The sequence below is a fragment of the Cicer arietinum genome, chromosome 8 (genome assembly GCF_000331145.2).
Source record: "Cicer arietinum cultivar CDC Frontier isolate Library 1 chromosome 8, Cicar.CDCFrontier_v2.0, whole genome shotgun sequence".
Lineage (NCBI taxonomy): Eukaryota > Viridiplantae > Streptophyta > Magnoliopsida > Fabales > Fabaceae > Cicer > Cicer arietinum.
Window position 1 is genome coordinate 18,900,962 of NC_021167.2, and position 20,871 is coordinate 18,921,832.

At 32.0% G+C, this 20,871-nt stretch overlaps 1 protein-coding gene across 2 annotated transcripts; it reads left to right on the plus strand.

The window, feature by feature from the left end:
- Nucleotides 1-223: 223 nt before the first annotated feature.
- LOC101497070 (tripeptidyl-peptidase 2-like) lies at nucleotides 224-3,648 on the plus strand. Of its 2 annotated transcripts, none has more exons than XM_004517034.4 (3): nucleotides 224-378; nucleotides 1,058-1,249; nucleotides 3,187-3,648. In XM_004517034.4, exons 1-3 carry the CDS (start codon nucleotides 250-252, stop codon nucleotides 3,340-3,342), a joined length of 477 nt encoding a protein of 158 aa, XP_004517091.2. In that variant the 5' UTR covers nucleotides 224-249; the 3' UTR covers nucleotides 3,343-3,648. The 2 variants fall into 2 exon arrangements, with proteins under 2 accessions (XP_004517091.2, XP_027187237.1); XM_027331436.2 differs by having other exon boundaries at nucleotides 235-378; nucleotides 1,025-1,249.
- The last annotated feature ends 17,223 nt before the right edge of the window (nucleotides 3,649-20,871 follow it).

Here is a 20,871-nt window from a genome sequence, read left to right on the forward strand (position 1 = left end):
CCCAATCATGAGGGATTCCAATTATGTTTCCTTTGTATATATTCATTTGTAAATTTATAATACATTGATTCATATTTTTCAAATATTTACATAAAATATTAAAAAATAAATACATCTTATGTTTACAAGAATGAAAATGGGTTGGGCTACTTTCTAAGATCCTGAGGTTCCCTATGCTTCATAAATTTCTTATGTTTCCAAAGCTATATCAACCACTTTTTATCACTGCCAACTTTAGTTATTTAAAATATGTTGGCACTTAATGAACTTTTAATTTCACTGCAGAGTATCAGGAAAAAGCTTGAGTCTACCCGAGACCAATTAGCAGAGGCACTGTACCAAAAGGGGCTTGCTCTGGCAGAGATTGAAACTTTAAAGGTTAGATTAGAGCTTTTATTCCTTTTACGGTCATCATCATTATAGCAATTCTTGTGCAATTTCGATACTTATATGAAGACATGCTAAACAAAGTGAAGAACCAGGCTGATGATATTGCAAAATTCGTTTCATTTGTCTTGTCATGTTAGGTTAGTGGTGAACACGTTTTATCCTTGTAGGTTTTTTAAATCAGTAGTGTTTAGTTGGCTCACAAATCTTTTTAATGAGATTATGAGGTGAAAGAAGATACTGGACGAGGGGAGGAGAAACACTTTAATTCTAGTTTATAAGAACAAGAGAGGTATACAAAATTGCACAAAATTGCGAAAATAAGAAATATTTTCAGAGTAAACAAGTCCTAAGCTAGTCCACTGGCTTAATATTTCTTAATTTCATACACACAATTATGATGTGGTAAATAATATCTTCAACCTAGCATTGTTATGATGATATTTGTCAAAGTTGTTGCCCCCGGTATAGATATTAAAGTCAACAGCTTTTCACATAGTCTCCTGTGATTAGTTTGAATTAAGTCATCTGCATTTTGCTTGTGAGGAAAGTGTTGGAGGAGTCAGTGACTCTCCTTAAATGAGTCACATTTGTTATGATAATGGTAACATTTAATTATTTTTTTATCAAATAAAAGTTGGCAGACTTGACTTGGTGTATATTGTCAAAGGATTTGGCTGCAACCGAAGGTGAAAATCAAGATGTGAACAGTGATCAATCTTTAGATGATGGCAGTCATCCAGACTTGTTTGAAGAGAATTTTCAAGAACTGAGGAAATGGGTTGATGTAAAGTCATCTAAATATGGAATCCTCACAGTAACACGGGAGAGGCGTTCTCAAAGGCTTGGGACGGCATTGAAGGTATTTTCTCTTTTAAAGGTTTTTATATTGGTTTCTACATGGATGATAAGTCACCAATTTGCTAATTACTAACTGTATCATATGACACTCGTGGCTACCTGAGTAACATAGACTCCTAGGTTTCTTAGCTCCTTAGTGAAATTATTTGTAGGTAGTTTCATATTAGACTAAACACCAAATTTAGTCCCTCACAATTTTAATGCGTCCCAATTTAGTCTCTTACAAAATATAATACTTAAATTTGTCTCTAATAACTTCATGAGACAAATTAGTCCCTATGTTACTCCACCAACACCCGCCCAATTTAACGGAGGGATCAATTTGTCCCTCATATGAAATTGTCAAGGACTAATTTGAGTATTAAATTTTCTAAGTGACTAAATTGGGTCCCATTAAAATTGTAAGGGACTAAATTCGGGGTCTTTAGTCGTCATATTATCAATGTTTTTAAAATTGATTGTTGAGACAATTTAGTTGTTTTTTTAATAAGCAAATGTTAGTGCTTAAATTGTTAGGGGTTGAGAGAAATATTATTAGCAGGGGTTAGCTCTGAACCTCTTTCATAATATTGATTCCATATCCTCCTAATCCACACCACTAGGCTAAACCTTTGTAACATTCTAGTCATGTTAATTTAGTTAAATGTTTTTAGTTATATAATGTATATCAACTAGTAAATAAATATAATATAACATAAATTAATCATATATCAAGCTTTCATTTAGTGGAATTCAGCTCCTATACCAGACGAATTGATTAATATGTATAAAAATGCATAATGAATTGATTAATATTGCATCAAACATAATGAAATTCATTATCATTATGTGATTTATCAAAAGAATAAAGAATATATATAAAATTTAAGATACAAAGCTCAAACTTCTCACAGAGCACTCGAATTCTCATACACAACCCTATTTACTAATAGAGTATAGAGTAAGTTATAATATATAATTGTAAATATGTCTGATCAAAGCAATAATGGTCTAGATTAAACCATATATGTATGTTCCAATACATTATACACCAGAATCAAATAAACCTGGCAATTTATTTTCTTTCCTCACATCATTTCTCATTATCCAAAAAGACTCACTCTCATCCTTTATATTTGACTCCCATTTCTTGATCTTCCTGTAATCAGTGAGAAGATTCCCCCATCTTCATTTTTCTAACTTCCTAATAGATCTAGCTTTTGCTTCCTCGCACTTCACTCTTTTTTCTTTCACCAAGATTTTATCCCTTTGGGTTTTCCTGGTAAGGTTTTTAACAAGACAGTTGCTGTTCTCACACACTGTTGTTACCTTGGGAATTGGTCTAGTCCCCCAAGCTTTATTTTCCCTCTTTTCATTTTAATATACTTTTTAAGGTGCTGCAAAATAGGTGGTTGATTTGGGGTACCAACATAGTTGAGATGCTAAATTTACTACATGATGCTTTTGCACTCTTTTTCTTTTTGGCTTAAAAAAAAATCATGTAGTCACATGATAAGACTTTCAAAGTTCAATAGATATATCATTCATGATTTTTTAATTTTACGAATTGGCATTAAAAGTATGTTCAAACAGATATAATCTTTAAAATAATGTCTACTAGTACTAGCCCTTTCAGAAAAAACTACACAAAACAATTTCATATAGAAGGTTGTTTACAGACACTCCGAACCAATTCCACTGGTTCTTTGAAACCAAACATCTGACTAGTTCATCTGTTATGTCGTTCGTTCAGTTTTCATCATTGCATATCTTAACTGTGTGATTAATGTATACTACCTCTAGTGGCATATCTTTATATTCACAATCTTGAAGCAACTCTTGCATTTTTCCATGCAAATTGTATTTCTATTTTGATTAATGATGATACGAGATAGGGAATGCGGCATTGATTAAGATAAATTACCAATCATACATGAATTCTGCTTCTTTGGATTATAGGTACTGTGTGACATAATTCAAGATGATGCAGAGAATGCCAAGAAATTCTATGAACTAAAACTCTCATTGCTTGATGAGATTGGATGGAAACATTTAGCTACATATGAGAGGCAGTGGATGCTTGTACGTTTCCCTCCATCTTTGCCCCTTTTCTAGCGCCTACCTATTGGAACTAAGTTTGACAGCAATGGCAGGACTGTGAAGCCATGTCCTCTCCTTAATAATTTGTGAGGACAAACATATAACATTATTTTTCGATCTTTTAAATGTAGAACTGAAATGTATGACTTATCCTTTCCTTCTTTTGCACATCTTGACTTAGCTATGGGTCATGGTATGTGGCAAATGGCAACTTCGACATTCAAGTGTATTTTAATCCTTCCGTGTGGCTGCCACATCAAGAGATTGTTAATCTCCTTTACATTTAGTAAGAGTATTGAATAAAGATAGTTTTCTCTCGTTTCTTGATTGTTCGAAGTAACTATTTTTAAAAATAAATTATTGACATTTTATTGTTTCAAGAGTCTTTTATTCCTTTGCTAAAAATTAATTTTCAGAATACTTTCATCGTAATATTTCTATAATAGGATTCTTAACAAGTTCCCTAAGGTCACTTGAAAGGGCACTTATTAGTCTTTGCCTTTCCAAATTCAAAGTTTTATTTTTGTCTTGACAATTTCTTCCCTTTCAAATTCATAGGGAGCAAAAAGAGATCTAGGAGGGATTTTTCTCTCCTCCCATCTTAAAAATTGAACAACAACAATAATAATAATAAAATTTTATTTGAGTATACCATTTTGTTTTTTTACATGTTTATTTACAAATTTTGTACTTGAATGTATGATTATTGTCAAAATCACAAGAATTAAGAAAGTTGATAATAATATTAATTTTAATATTAATTTTATTAAGAATTTGTATTAGTTTCCATGCACAAACTTTAAGAGAAAATTAGTTTATATTTTAACTATAACATTTAATGCTAGTTAGAAATAAGTATAATAATTACATTTATGATGATAAAAAAATAATTAATAAGATAAAAATAATTTAAGGGCAACGGTAGCAATATGATGTGATACAAATGGAAGAGGAGGTTCAAGTCCCTTAATTATGTGTTCAAGGATTTCATCTCTAACTAAAATTTATGAGAAAAATGTGAGATTTTGTGTTGATTTCATTTCCATTTCCATTTTATATATGAAAATATTTATGGGTTGGATTTATTTTGATGTGATTTGAATTTCTTTTGGGTGAAATGATGTTTGAGATTGAATAAATTTCATTAAGTTGTGGTTAAATTTTCTTGCGGTTTTTGAGCAATCAAGTAAAGTTTACTCGATTGGAAAATTTGAAATGAATTTTGATTTTGACAAAAATCTAAATGTGGTTTCTTTGAGTGATTAATGATTTATATGGAGTGGAATTATTTTTCGAAGAAAAAAATATTAAATTTGATTACAATAATAATCTTATTGATTACCCGATAAAAATTATTATTCACAATTTTGTTTACACATTTTTAATAACAAAAATATTAATAGTATAACAGTTTTTATATTATTAAAGAATATTTATCATTTATGAGGACAAGAAGTGACTTGTTTATCAAGTCATTCATTAAATATATTGTTAGTATAACAGTTGTAACGATGATTTTTTAGTTAATTAGCTTTGGTTAGTAAATAGTTGGATGATTAAGCTTTGTTAGTGCATTTAAATTAACAATTTTGCTACTAACCTTTTTTATTGTTAGTTACATCCCATCAAATTTCTTAAATTTTGAATGTTCAAAATGCTTTTTACTGTATGCTCAATTCTTAAACTCTATTTTCGTTCTTTCTCTCTTCATCACTATTACTTACCTCATATCTCACATCCATATCTCATACTCATATTTTACACCCCCATTACTCATATTCATTCACAACTCACGCTTTATAAATCTCATAATTTTTTTATTTCTCTTTAGTTAAAGCAAGTAATTCTGAACAAGGTACATTTACTTACTATATACGTTTGAAGTTTGTATTTTTTTTTCAATGTCTGGATATTTTACGTGAACTCAATTCATATACGTTGTAAATAACACATTGTACGCAAATTCAATTCACATACTAATATGTATTATGTGTTCACATACGACTTGTAATTTATGAATGGTTTAAATATGTTTTTGGTCCCTACAAATATATCAATTTTTTATTTTAGTCCCTCTAAGTTTTTCTTTTTAGATTTAGTCACCATTAAATCAGAGACAATCGGTTTTAGACACTAAAAAAAGAGCTGATAAATTATCATGACACGTGGACCTATAAATACACATCAGCACATCATCTTTTATGATATATTAAAAATTAAAATGTTTTAGATTGTTAATTAGTAAATTTATTTATAGGTCATGTAATAATTAGTGTTATTTTATAAAAAAAATATGAATAAAAATTAATAGAATGGTTTAAGGGTTTTTGGAAAACTCTTCATTCTTTTAATGTTGATTTGACATTATGAATTTACATATGCTACACAAATACAGTTCACAACTTCACGCAAATGTACGTAAACTGAGTTCACTCACGACCTGTATTTTAAGAAATTTTAGGCATATGCAAATACAATTCATGTAAATGTATGTAAACTGAGTTCACGTAAATGAATTTTTTTGGATGATCAGACCAAATTATGTAAATATAACGTATATGAACTGTATTTGCGTAAGTTTACGTGAATAGAGATATCATATCATACATGAATTCAATTACGTAGGGTACGTGAACTTAGTTAATGTAGACAATTTTCCGAATTTTTGATATGTTCTTATTGCATGTAGATAAATGGACCAAGGGGAAGATAATATTGACGAAATGTATGACGGTATGAAATCTGGTTTTGATGCAATGAATGACAGTGTTGAAGCCACGATTGACGTAATGAATGATGGTGTTGAACCTGGTATTGTGGATTTAACAGATGTATTTACAACTGGTATGATGTTTGATACACAAAATGATTTATTGAGATGAGCTAATAATGATTGAATGGGAAAATAGAATTGTCATTGTCAACTTTCGATATGAAACCGCAACAACACAACCAAGAACAAAGACAAATTTAATGCTTGGCTGTGAAATAATCGACAAATATATACCTTGGAATAATCCTAAATTTGGGAGGAGTACTTGGACTAAAAAAATGTGAATGTCCGTGTAGATTAAGAAGAACACCATCAAGTGTCGGTGATGGGTGGTATTTTTATGTAGCAAGTAGTCTTCATAACCATAAGTTAACAAAAAAAATTGACTAGTCATTCTTTCTTTTTTCGATTGTCTCGCGAAGATAAATATGTACTTGGTGATATGACTAAGAACATGGTCAAATCAAGAAATATATTAATACATTAAAGGATCATAATATCGAAAGTTTAATGACAATCAAACAGGTTTACAATGCACGTCAATGATCGCTTAAAGGTAATAGATCTGGAATCCAACATCTAATGACATTGATGGAAAACGATAAATACGTGGATCGATATAGGATGGTAGATGGTTCAGATGAGTTGAGGGACATATTATGGGCTTAATCTGGATTATGGATAACACATATGAGACTTGCAAGTATTGAACGCCATTAATTGAGATTGTTGGTGTGACCTCTATTGAAATGAAATTTTGTGTGACATTTGCATATCTATAGTCTAAGCATGCAAATAACTTCGCAAGTCATTGTTATTGATAAAGACATTTCTTTGATGAACGCAATTCAATATATTTTTTCCAAAAACAGTCAATTTACTATTATGTTTCATGTATGCAAGAATGTCAAAGCCAAGTGCAAGATGAATGTGTTTCTAAAAAATAAGTAAATGCGCATAGTGGAGGCATGGGGATCTTGTTTACAGTTCCAATGAGGCTCATCATTATCAAAAGCTTTCTATGTTTGAAGGAATTTGTAGTGATTGTTCTATTTTTTTAAGACTATGTACATGAGTAGTGGTTAAATCCTCATAAATAAACATTTGTTGAGACGTGGACAAATAGGATTATGTACTTTAGGATCACGACAACACAAAGGGCCGAGTCTCTGCATTTGAGTTTAGATATGATGTTGCAAGACAACAACCTAGATCATTAGTCCAAAAACTTACACCTCGACCATCAGTCAACAAATTTCAACAACCTAGAATTCTTCACTTCAAAGATTGGTTACAGTTGAAATTCATAAATTCATTTATGACATTATTGATGTTAGTGCTGATGGTTAATAATATGGATATAATGTAGTATCAACTTTACTTTGAATGAGTTTGAAATTTTGGGCATTCATCTGTCAAATGTGTTTCATGTGACAGCCTAAATCCCAAAATGACATATATAATAATTTATACTAAATTTTTTTTTAGTAAAATTTGCAGCAGATAAAGAAAATATGTTTCCAAGAAAATAAAGACTTTTATAACTAATTTATGATATTACGTTTCTCAAAGTACACATGGAACAATTCAAATTTTATTACTCAATTAAAACAATTTAATCTCAATGAACTTGATTTAACTATAAATTCTTATTTTAATTCCAAAAATTTATTAGCATTAAGGTTTTCATATAAAAAGTCATTTGTAATTACATAACTAAAATATAAATTAAAACTCTAAATTTCCGGTATCACCTATCAGAGCGGGGTTTCTCCCAAACTTGAACTTCAAGACACATTAACCTGTAATAACTTAGATTTCGCAAACGCGGGGCCAAGTAAGTCAAACACAAACAACAAAGGAGGTGAGTTTTGAAATCATTTTAATAGTATAATATAAGTAACAAGAACACGCATTTGATCATAAATAAACCGTATCATTAAACAAACATTATTCAAGGAAAAACATCACATAATGAAGTCAACGTCAAAATGAAGGAAAATCAATACATTTCACTATAAAATCAAATTGTCTCATAAATTATTATCACACACAATACATATTAATCACAACAAAACAATCACAAGAAAATTCAATGTTATGCATGAGCTTAGACTCTACTTCACAATGTGGTACCATTCTAACTCTGAAGTACTTGGTTAGGAGGTTTGATACTATGCCACCATCTTGGTGGACGGACAATTCAAATTGGCTTTGTTCTCATAGATCCCCTCAACTCAACCCGAGACACATATACATGACAGTCGAGGTAAACATGTGTTGCATGGTAGCTCCCTGAATTTGGAGTGCTACCTCCAAGTCATCTAGGAATTCCCCACTCGAATACCTCAAAGGTCTAACAATCTTGCCTTAAGGCTCAACAGCAGACCGCCACGATCAGGCTCATTCAGTTGTACTTCCTCAGAATCACTAGGCTTGTCAGGCCCTACCTATATGATGACAAAATAATCTCCACTTCACAAATTCTTAATATTTATTTCTCCACTCGTTGGCTTATGATACTTCATTAAGACAGTCATCTCAAACACAAATTGAAATCACCATTATTTCATCAACAATGGGGTTACTTCAATATTCTCATCACAAAATTTATAACATCACAACCATTAGTCACACATCATTATCGTCACATAAATTAATCACAATTTTATGGCATCACTATCATCAATCATGCATCATCACTTAAACTTATCACAAATTTATAACATCACAATTATTAATCATACATCATTATCATCACATAAAATTATCACAATGCATTCATCTTTTATCATCACATCACATAAACTCATCTAATCAAACATATACATAAAATTCATTTGACACTCAATATCACAATAATATCAAATACCACATATTTAAAGAAATTAAATCAATCAACACCTTACAAATATTTCTATTCTATATTTTAATCTCACAATTTTCATATTTGCATATTAATTAATTCATCCCTCAAAGGACTACTGCCACACGTAGCGAGCCCCGTTCATCTCACAATATATTATACTCATGAATTCAAATGCTCTCTCACCCCTTACCTTATTTTGATGCTTTCTCAAACACAACAATCAATAGAAATTTTCAACAGCAACTGTAGATCGACAACGTCCAACGAGCGAGTCCGAATAAACGACGAGTTCACAAAAATCGTTGAGACATGATTGATAAATTATGCGGAGCATAAAAATAAATGTTAACTAATTAATAATAATTTTAGGAACAAAATTAGAGTCAAAATGATGAGAAAAAATTGTAAAATACATGTTTTTGATGAAGACAAAGATCAACAAATATGATCAAAGCAACAAGCTCAAAAAGAAGTTCAAATATCTTCATTGATAAAGCGTTAAATCCAAACATATTAGATGTTTAATGTAAAGGTAAATGATACAACCAATACCTCAAATACATGAGAACCATTCATATTTACATATGCATATAAAGTATTTTCAAAAATCAAAATTACATTAACAAAGTCTTAAAACTAATATTTTTGACAAAATACAAAGGTGTATTCGAATACAACACGGTTTATTCGAATACAAATGCAAGTCAGAAGCAAAAGCTTCACATCTCTATTCGACTACGACCTGCTGTAGTCGAAAATAAAGCAAGTCAGTAGCTAAAACCGTTGCATTTGTATTCGACTATGACATTCTGTAGTCGAACACAAAGCAAGTCAGTAGCTAAAACCGTTGCATTTGTATTCGACTATGACATTCTGTAGTCGAACACAAAGCAAGTCAGTAGCTAAAACCGTTGCATTTGTATTCGACTATGACATTCTGTAGTCGAACACAAAGCAAGTCAGTAGCTAAAACCGTTGCATTTGTATTCGACTATGACATTCTGTAGTCGAACACAAAGCAAGTCAGTAGCTAAAACCTTTGCATCTATATTCGACTAAGAACTGCTGTAGTCGAATACAAAACAAGTCAGTGGCAAAAATCATGAATATGTATTCGACTACATGAAGGATGTATTCGAATACAAGGTGCAAATTTTGAATAAATCTGAACGTTACAAAGAGGTGTATTGGAATACATACAACCCTGTATTCGAATACAACTGGAAGCAATACAATTTTTCAGATCTGAAATGGTTCTAGATCATTGTATTTATTTATCAAACCTCTTGGATCAATGTCCACGAATCTGAAGAGATGTTTATGGAGTATAAATACACCATAAATTCAGATCAAACAAAACACAATCCTTGAATCGAACCTTGAACAACTTTGAACAAAATTCTGATTTTTTACAAATTACTTGCATTTCATTTTCATATCATTCAGAAAGGTTCTCAAAAACTGCAGAAAAAGTCTCACCAACTCGTCGAGGCGCTGAAAGGTCTAACATCAACTTCACCGAAAAATACAAATGAGTAATGCTTCTTGAAGATTTTGACGAGAGGAATCCAAAAATGATGTCAGATTTTTGAGACGACAAACATGGTGATCGGAATCAGCAAAAGCAGCGATTTGTGGAGTTGGAATTTGGTGAAATGGATGTGTGATTTTGTGGAAAAGGAATTTAATTCATTTATGTGTATTTTTGAGGAAATTAAATTTGATGTGTTTGAGGTGTGGTTTGTGAAAATTAATTTGGCGTGATTTATGTTTGAAAATGTGGAAATTGATGGGTGATTGATGATTGAACTTGGTGTGAATTTTGTGGAATTTGAATTGATCGAATTTAATGTAAATTGTGGATTAAATTTGATGTGTGGTGGTGGAAAATATATGTTTGAGTATGCTCTGTGTTGAATTTGAAAATGATTAGTGTTAAATGAGTATTAAAAATGGGGAATCTTTTAATAGCTTCATTTACTTAATGGTTGTGGTGAAAAGAGTCAAAGTATGCTCATGCATTTCATAGTACACGGTGACCGGATGGGCCACGAGATTATGCCATCTGATTTGTTGGTTCATCTTATCCTTACAGGGATTATCGCGTCGTGCTAATCTGTGAGAAATTCCACTCTAGAATATGTTGATCTGTGAACGATTGCACTTTAGAAAACAGTGTAAGGCCTGTGATAGGAGACACTTTAGTAAATCGTGTGGGCCTGTGATGGGTGGCACCATAGTAATTAGTACAAGGCCTATGATAGGCGGTACAATTATGATTTACGGCCTTTCGAGGAGGGTTTTAGTCGGAATTTCGAAATCATGCATTTTGGCATATACGCATTGCATTAGGGTGCTTGGCACGCGAGTCATATTTGATATATTGTGATGATTGTATATACATACTCAATTGTTGTTTGTGATTGCGCCGTAATTGGTAAGTGTGATTGTTTGGATTTGTGTATAAGTGTTGATTGATTGCGGAACCTTTTCGAAACTGAAATCTGCATTATTTAGCAGTTGTATTCGAATACGAGGAGCTCGTATTCGAATACATTTAAGTGAACTTTGCTACTGACTTAGCACTGTATTCGGCTATGCCATGTGGTAGTCGAATATAGTTGTGAAGGATTCTTCACTGATTTCGCACTTGTATTCGGCTACAAGGATGATGTAGTCGTATATAGATGTGCTGATTTTGCTACTGACTTGTGAATTAACATTGTATTCGAATACAGGGATGCTGTATTCGAATATGATAGTGCAGTTTTGTCAAAAACTTCATTTTTCAACTTGTTTATGCATGTTTGACATATGAAAACCCTTTTCAGGAGTATGCTAAGATGAAGGTTATTTTGTGCATTGAAAGTTTAAATGTTAAGTGATATTTGTTAATTTCGGTTGGTGACCCTTTACAATTATTGTGGAATTTGGGCTTTGCCCTCAGATGATACCCGAGTCCGTTCCATCGATTGTTACCTTGCAATAGAAACATCGTTAGACTTCCCTAATTGAGATTTGTCGACTGCTTGAGCATACGACCCCATCTTAAACAGGGCTACTTATACGAGAAGGGTAGCAAGGACGAGTAGGAGAGCTGGAGTAGTATACCTCGTGGAGCTCACTCGCGAGAAGATCGACTATCCGGTACCAGCAAGATTGGTGCTCGGAATGAGTGGAGCATGGGAAGATGTAGAGGATTCCCCATTTAAGGTTGAGGTAGAGGCCACCATAGGAGTTGAGGATACATCGGTTAGACCAGGGACTGGCGAAAAGGATAAGGGGCCGAGACCAGTGGAGCGAGAGATTGCAGGACCATCTAGGCGGGCCGAGTCAGAGTTTCCTTCTCCGGGAAATGATCACTTACCGACCATCACTGAGTTATTGAATTGTGGAGTGTGTGGAGGTCACCCATGTTATTGTAGTTATTAGAGTATGATCAGATTAGTTTTGTTGTATAGGGACTTGATGTCTTTCTTTTGGTGGCTGTACTTATTTCATTTTGGGATGACTGTAACTATACTTATACGGTCAGATGACTTCTGTTTTGGTGGGTCCATGTTCCATTTTCTTTTGACGTGACCATGGGAGGATTAGTATTTCTTGGAGCAGTACTTGTACATGTGTCTGCCGAGAATACCCCAAGGGTATGAGCGATGCCTGATAGGTCTCATAGCCCTGGTGTTTATATTTGGATATTTTGATTTATCACCTCAAAACTATTTCAGTTTGTTATAATTAAGATGTAATTAATTATGACATTTGTCGTTGGTGCTATACTTTAATATTGTATTAATTGGTTAAAGAAAAAAAATACACTCGCGCTGTTAAAAATCGGGGTGTTACAGAAGGCGATGCCACAACTCCTACTCCTTACTTCAAGTTAAAAATTCACTTAATTACACATTCACATTAATTTATTTGTAACTTACAAGTAGTAACAACAACACTTACATCAATATATAATCAATAATTCGATTGAAGCAATATAGAACTATTTCACTTTTAGATGCTCTCGACTATTCTAACTCTATACACTAATTCCCAACAATTAGAACACTTCAAACACAAACAATTTAATACTTACATAATCATATACACATTCACATACTTAATCCAAAAATTAGCACCAAAATTTTAGTTCATCTCATAACTCAAACGATGTAACATATACTTATAGAACTCTAAGTGCTCCAAATCGATCACGGTTATATTTTCTTTTGAATTAATTCTCACTTAAAGGTTACAACAAATTAAAGCAGAAATTTTCAAGTAGCTGATAATATAAATAATTATTTACCAAAAGATACAACAAGCTACCAAAATAAATTTAATCATGTAGTACATAAACCACTTTAAAGATTACACATCATTCTAAAAATTGATTTCTAGACTTAATTATTATAAAATGTATCACTAATCATTTAGCACAAAAAAATAAAATAATTGAAAATTCAAAACTTTTCCTTAAATTACATTTTCAATAAATTACGTCTAAATAAAAACAACTAAAATAAATCAGGTTTCTAAATACAATAAAAATAAAATAAATCACGGGTATTTTTAAAATCTATAAGATTTCTAAAATTTCACTCGTACTTTAATTGTCAAAAACACATTTCTAAATAATTCATTAATATCATTTTCAACTTATATTTTGAAAGAAAATTTAAACAACATATATAGATAGATAGGAAATTTTCCAATTAATTAACACTTCCAAAATAGTTCCAATTTATTTTCTTATTTTCTCAAAACTTCAACAACAAAAAAGTAGGTTTATATATATTAAAGTAGTGCACATGACACAAAACATAAGGCATACTGGTTATGATAATGAATTAAACTAATTCATAAATCTTCAAAATAATAGTCTCCTCTCACACTAGCTACTCAACAGGCTTAAAGATACATCCTCAATTTCTATCAAGCCATAAAATTGGTCCAAAGCATAACACCATCAATTTTGAAGATTTTGGAAGCCTGTTCTAATCTTAAAAATTGAGTCTAAAATAAAAATTGCAATTTTATAATTAATAAAAATTGATAAAATAAATTTTAGTCTATATACGCATACCAATCTACATGATACACTCTATGCATATCAATCTATATGATGCACTCTACACATTTCAATCTATTGCATACTATTTTGTTAGGTTAATTCATGTAATAAAAAAAATATGTACAAACAGCATGTTAACTTCCTATATTAAACTCAAATATACATTTCGATGTATGTCGATGATATGGTTATGATTGGTTCTGATCACGCTTCAAATCAATAACTTAAATAATAGTTATAGGCCTCATTTCATATGAAAGATCAGGATACCATGTATTATTTCTTTGGTCTTGAGGTTTAGTCTACGCCCAAGGGAACATTCCTCCATGAACACAAGTATGCCATAAATTTGATATGTATGGATAGTCTCAAATAACCTAATCCAATGGATACTTCTCTTGAGGTTAAATACCATTATGATGGTGGTGACTATTTATTTGATCCTTAATGTAGGTGAAGGTGCTGAAAAACACAAGAAATGGGGTTGAATTGTGTTTTGTCATTTCTAAAAGATACTTTGATTGCTTTACATAAAATTGTTCTTTATCAAAACATTCAACTTACTCTTATAAAAAAAGTTTAATTACAATAAGGTTGAATCAAATAGAACTAAGATGAGCGGAATAGATAGAGATAAAAGAAACACATATATTTTTATACTAGTTCACAACATACTGTTGCTACATCTAATCCTCCCCTTACAAATAGATTTTTCCTCAATACAGTCGAAGATTTAATCCACTATTTCCATTAATATTATACAATTAGTCTTTACTCTCCCTCTTCAAGCTTTGAGTATTTTTCTACAGCCTCTCTAGAATGTAATTGTTAGAAACCTTCTTCAACGTTGTAGCTTTTGAGGTACCTCTTAGGGGTGAGAAATATTTTTCCACTATCGGGGTGATTTACATTAGTTCTATTTTGTGTCTGAATTGACACAAATTTGGTTTCTAGGATTCTTACTCTCATTGAGAAGATGTTACATATCAAGTCTTATATCAGTACAAGTGAGTGACAACACTTTGACTGATTTACATCAATTCTAATAACTCTCTATTGAGAGGATTTTTCATTCATACTTTTCCCTTGATGTGTTCTTGGATTTTTCATAATTTCTTCTTAACATATGTCCTTTTTCATTCTCTCTCACACACTCGATTAACTGAGTTCTTCTTAAATAGAGAGAATAAGTATCTATTGAGAATGTTACTGCTAGAGATCTTCAATCACCATTTAAGGCTAATTATTCTTTAAGATGCATCCATATATATCTTTATGATTGATTATGCGCATCTTCAATTTAAGAGGGCATATCTTAGAGGATCTTACTATTAGAGGATATCACAAAGACTTACAGACAATTAAAGGATATCTCAAAACGCGTCTCCGGTGAATTTGTTAATATAAGAAACAATATGAATGTTCTGCCTCTAATAAGTGTGTTAACTAAAATGATCATCTGCTCTAATATGTATGTCAAGCAAAATGATCGTCTGTCTATGATATTGTAGTGTATACTTATTAGAAGATACAATACTTATCAAAGCAAAATAATCGTCTGCCTATGACATAGTATCATAGACAGACGATCATTTTGCTTGACATACTTATTAGAGGCAAACGATCATTTTGCTTAACACACTTATTAGAGGCAGAACATTCAGATTGTTTCTTGAATTAACGGATTCACCGGAGACGCGTTTTTATAGCGTTTTCATCGAAGTCAAACACAACTTTAACAGCTTCTTCAAAGTCACTGGGAACTTTGTTTAGAGAATTATCTTTTCTTTGTTCATTAGAGGATCTAGATTATATTAGAACACAAGCTTGTAACGCTTTGATTTGAACTACATATCGAAATACTTTTTGTTGTTATATTATGACTTGTTATATTAGTATACATAGTTACTTGTTTATTTGGTGATAATATTCTTTTTGTTTAGAAACACTTTGATTATTTTCTATAATTTACTTGCAATGTATGCTACCTTAAAATAGATAGTCATTAATATAAATATTTGTCTTCTAACTTAATTTGCACACTTAGTAAATACGGTTAGGGGATAAATGTTCTTTATTTATTTGTTTTTGTTATCATCAAAACATCAAAGGATTGTAGCTAAAACCATTTTTGCATTAACAATTGGTAGCCTAAATTACTTCACTATTATTCACATTGATATATCTTTTGTAGTTAAACAAGTAAATTAATTCATACATTCTCTTTGCCATCTTCACTTGGCAACGATTCGTCGTATAATTCGCCACTTGAAAAGAACCTCTCACCGTGGTATATTCTTTTCCAATCGAATAGCTCTTAATTTGAGTGCTTATAGTGATATAGATTGGGCTGGGTGTCCTGACACTGAATGATGTGTCACTAATTGGTGCATGTTTCTCGGCTCTTCTTTGATCTCATGAAAAAGTAAGAAGGAAGCAAGAGTCTCTAAATTTTCTATTGAACTTGAGTATTGTGCCATCTCTACTGCTTGTTTAGAAATAATTTGGCTTCATGGTCTTTTGGTTGAACGTAGATTTCCTCAAACTCAGCCAACATCACTTATGTTGACAATATAAGTGTCATCCAAATCGTTGCAAATTATGTTTTTCATGATGATCAACTAGTATCACTTCCTCACGTTAATACTCCATTTAAGTTTGCAGATATTCTTACCAAGGTTGTTTTGCGCCCAAATAATCAGTTTCTTGTTAGTAAATTGATACAACTTGATCAACCACATCAATTTGATAGGGGATTTGATAAGGGAATGGTTTGTTTTGGTTTAGTTCTTAAGAAAAGGAATAAACTCCTTAATTATATATATTATCCATTCGGAAATTAAACTAAATAATCAGACATAGAATATTTGTAATCAATAATTGTATATGTTCATGTTATTATATATACAGGCAATACAATAAAGGAAATGCATCCAACCAAAAACCTTGACAGTAGTTAAACTGTGCTATATATGGAGAGAGAGAGAGAGAGATTGATTGAAAGAAGATTAACAAACCTACTCATATACTAACAAACTAATTAATTCATAACAAAATTTATATTTTGTAACAGTAAATATATCTCTACTTCATACACAACCCAACTGATTTCTCTACTTCATACTTCACACACAACCCAACAGATTTCTAAAAATACACCCAATAATGAAAATTTTACATAATGATATTTTAAACATAAATAACTACTTTAATTATAAACATTCTTTTTATAAGACATACACCATTATTTTGGTTAGTCTCTTTAAAATTCAGAAAACATAGATCACTTTCATTCAATACCAAATATTGTTTCTGATACAATATATAAAAACAGAAAAGAGAAAAACAGTAGGACAACATGGTGGTCTATCATCTAACCATGATTACAAAGTTTTAAACCACTCTAACAAGTATAGGTCACCATACTTCATGCAGAGGTAACTTGAACAACAAAATAACACTCAAGATAAAACAAAATATCATAAAATATTGTTGGTGAACATCTCAAATCTCATGCTTTAACACTCTTCCTTGAGATTTTTGATGGACAATTCAAGCAACCTTTCAAACTTGACTCTTGGAAGAGATTTGGTCAATATATCAGAAACTTGAGAGTCCGAAAAACAATGAGCGACCTTGATCTCTTAACTTCTTATAGCCTCGTGTATAGCATGAAACTTCACTTGAATATGATTGGTTTTTCCATGTTGAATTGGACTTTCAGCAATAACAATTGCTGATTTGCTATCACAATAAATCAAGGTTGCTTCCAGCAGTTGTATTCCCAAATCAAGTAGGATTTTCCTTAACCAAATAGCTTGGTTTGTTGCTGCAGCTACTGCTACATACTCTGTTTCAACGGTAGATTGAGCTACAATTTCTTGCTTCCTTGAGAACATGTCAAACTTAAGGAAAAAGCATAACGTGTAGTACTCTTCATGTCAACAATATTTCCAGCCCAATCACTATCAACATAGCCTATCAAACTTCCATTTTCACTTGGTTTGTACCACATTCCAAATTGTGTAGTGCCCTTAACATATCTAATCACCCTTTTTATTGTAGCAAAATGTATCTTGGTAGGACTCTGCATAAATCTTTAGAGTAGACTTGTTGCATACATAAGGTCAGATCTGGATAAAGTAACATAAAGTAGACTTCCAACCAAGCTTCTATAAAGAGAAGCATCATTTTTTTTAGTTTCATCTTCCTTTGAGAGCTTCCAATTTGACACCAAAGGAGTGGGGATAGATTTGCAACTTTCCATTCTAAACTTCTTCAAAATTTCACGAGCATACTTCTCTTGATTCAGAAAAATTCCATCCTCAGATTGATACACTTCTAAGCCTAGAAAGTAGTTCATTTCTCCTAAACTAGACATCTCAAACTGGTTTTTCATGTCCTCTACAAGTTTTTGTACTTCTTGTTGATTCTTGCTTGTTACTAGCAAGTCATCAACGTACAAAGAGACAATTAGAGAACCACCATCCAACAACCTTCTTACATAAAGAGTTGCATCATTTCCACTCCTCCTGAAGCCTTGATTGTGAAAGTGGCTATCAATTTTGTTGTACCAAGCTCTAGGGGCCTGTTTTAGCCCATACAAAGCTTTATGAAGCTTATATACCATTTCTTCTCTTCCTTTCACTAAAAAACCATAAGGTTGAGCAACATAAATATCTTCATCAAGATTTCCATTCAAGAATGCCGATTTGACATCTAAATGCCAAATTTTCCACTTCATTTGTGCAGCCAATGCTACAAGAATTCGAATAGTGTCCATTCTTGCTACCGGTGCAAACGTTTCTGTGTAATCAATTTTAGATTGTTGAACATAGCCTTTGACCACAAGTCTGGCTTTGTATTTGTTGATGGATCCATCATGGTTCATCTTTATCTTATAGACCCATTTAACTCCAATGACATGCTTGTCTTTAGACTCATCAACTAGCTTACATGTCTTGTTCTTTTCAATGGTGGCCATCTCCTTTTTCATAGCTTGGTTCCACTCCTCAACATTAATAACATCTTCAAAATTAGTAGGTTCAAGGACAACACTATTACATCTTTGATAAATCTCTGAAAGAGGTTGGGTACCTCTTACAGCAAAGTCATCATCAACTTCTTCATCTTGATCTTCCATTGTGCTCTAAAGAAAAGGCAAAGTTGAATGCCTACTAACTTGAGAGGTCTCCCAATTCCAATATGCATCTTCATCCACTATAACATCTCTATTAATGAAAAAAAATTCTGAATCAATTCCATAGACATTATAGCCCTTAGATTTTGAGCAATAGCCTATTAAAATTCCTCTTTCAGCCTTTTCATCCAATTTGGTTCTTTTGACTTCTGGTATATGAGTGTAGCACAATGAACCAAACACCCTTAGATGCTTGATAGAAGGTTTTATGCCTCCCCAAGCCTCAATAGGTGTCATCCCCTCTACAGCCTTTGTAGGAAGTCGATTTTGGAGATACACAACAGTGTTTATTGCCTCTGCCCAAAAAGACTTCGACAACTTCTTCTAAAAAATCATGCATCTAGCCATTTTAAGGACATATCTATTCTTTCTTTTAGAAACTCAATTTTGTTGGGGTGAGTAACTGACTGTAAGTTGGCGCTCAACACCAAAATCATCACAAAATTTATTAAATTCTGTAGAAATAAACTCCTTCCCATTGTCAGTTCTGAGTTTCTTCAAAAAATAGCCACTTTGGGTTTCAACTAAGGCTTTAAATTTCTTAAAAATAGAAAAAAACTTTAGATTTCTGTTTAAGAAAATAAACCCAAGTCATTCTTGTAAAATCATCAACAAAAAGAATGAAATACTTGCTACCACGGAGTGAAGTAGTATTCATAAGTCCACAAACATCTGAGTCAACCAACTCAAGTCTTTTACTTGCTCTCCATGTAGCCGAACTTGGAAAAGGAAATCTATGTTGCTTACCAAGTTGACAACCTTCACACACTTCTAAGCACATTTGAATACTAGGCAAGTCTTTGACCAACTTTTCTTTTGAGCAAATTGAATAGATTTCAAATTATAGTGGCCAAACCTCTTGTGCCAAAGCTTAGAATCAAGTTCATCCTTACTCAATTTACATTCATGTTTAGAAACTAAATTCCAGTTAATAGGAAAACTTCTTTTTTTTATATCTATTTCAAATAATTCATGATTATTAATATCAGTAATCACACAACTTTCTTCTTAAAATAACAAGCAGTGGCCGTTTTTCATCATTTGACCCACACCCAACAAGTTTTGATCAAGTTAAGGCATTAAAAGAACATCATAAATGTATTTAATACTTGTTGTAGTATAAATTTTCACCGTTCTTTTACTCGTGATGGCAACTTTTTTTCCATTTCTGAACTTTACAGATCCTGTAGCAGGTTTGAACTCCGAAAAAAAATATGGTTTGCTAGTCATGTGTTGTGTGCATTCACTATCAAGAAACCAAGTGTCTCCATCCTTTAAACTTTTTGTAGTGTTGGCCATGAACAAGAGTTCTTCGCTATCATCAATTTCAGTCACATTTTCTTTTTAAGAAGTGCGACTTTGTTGATTTTGTTGCTGGTGTTTCAGCCTACAAAACCTCTCAATATGCCCATTTTTGTTGCAATATCTACATTGTATTGTTGGTGGTGTTTTTTCTTTGTACCAACAATCACTCTCTTTATGGCTAGTTCTTTTTGCAGATTTCACACTTTGGAAACCTTTATTTCCTCTTTGTATCTTTTCCTATCATCTTTGACTTTTATGGCTTTTTCTTTATGTTTCACTTGTAAGGCTAATTCTGTTGCTTCCTCTTGTCGAAGAAGTATTCTTTGCTTTTG

Excerpts from the sequence above, each read along its gene's own strand:
- LOC101497070 (XM_027331436.2), top strand. The coding sequence starts at position 250 with ATGTTGGCACTTAATGAACTTTTAATTTCACTGCAGAGTATCAGGAAA. Across the intron at positions 379-1,024 it reads CAGAGATTGAAACTTTAAAG|TTGGCAGACTTGACTTGGTG; the intron begins GTTAGATTAGAG and ends ATCAAATAAAAG. Across the intron at positions 1,250-3,186 it reads GGCTTGGGACGGCATTGAAG|GTACTGTGTGACATAATTCA; the intron begins GTATTTTCTCTT and ends TTTGGATTATAG.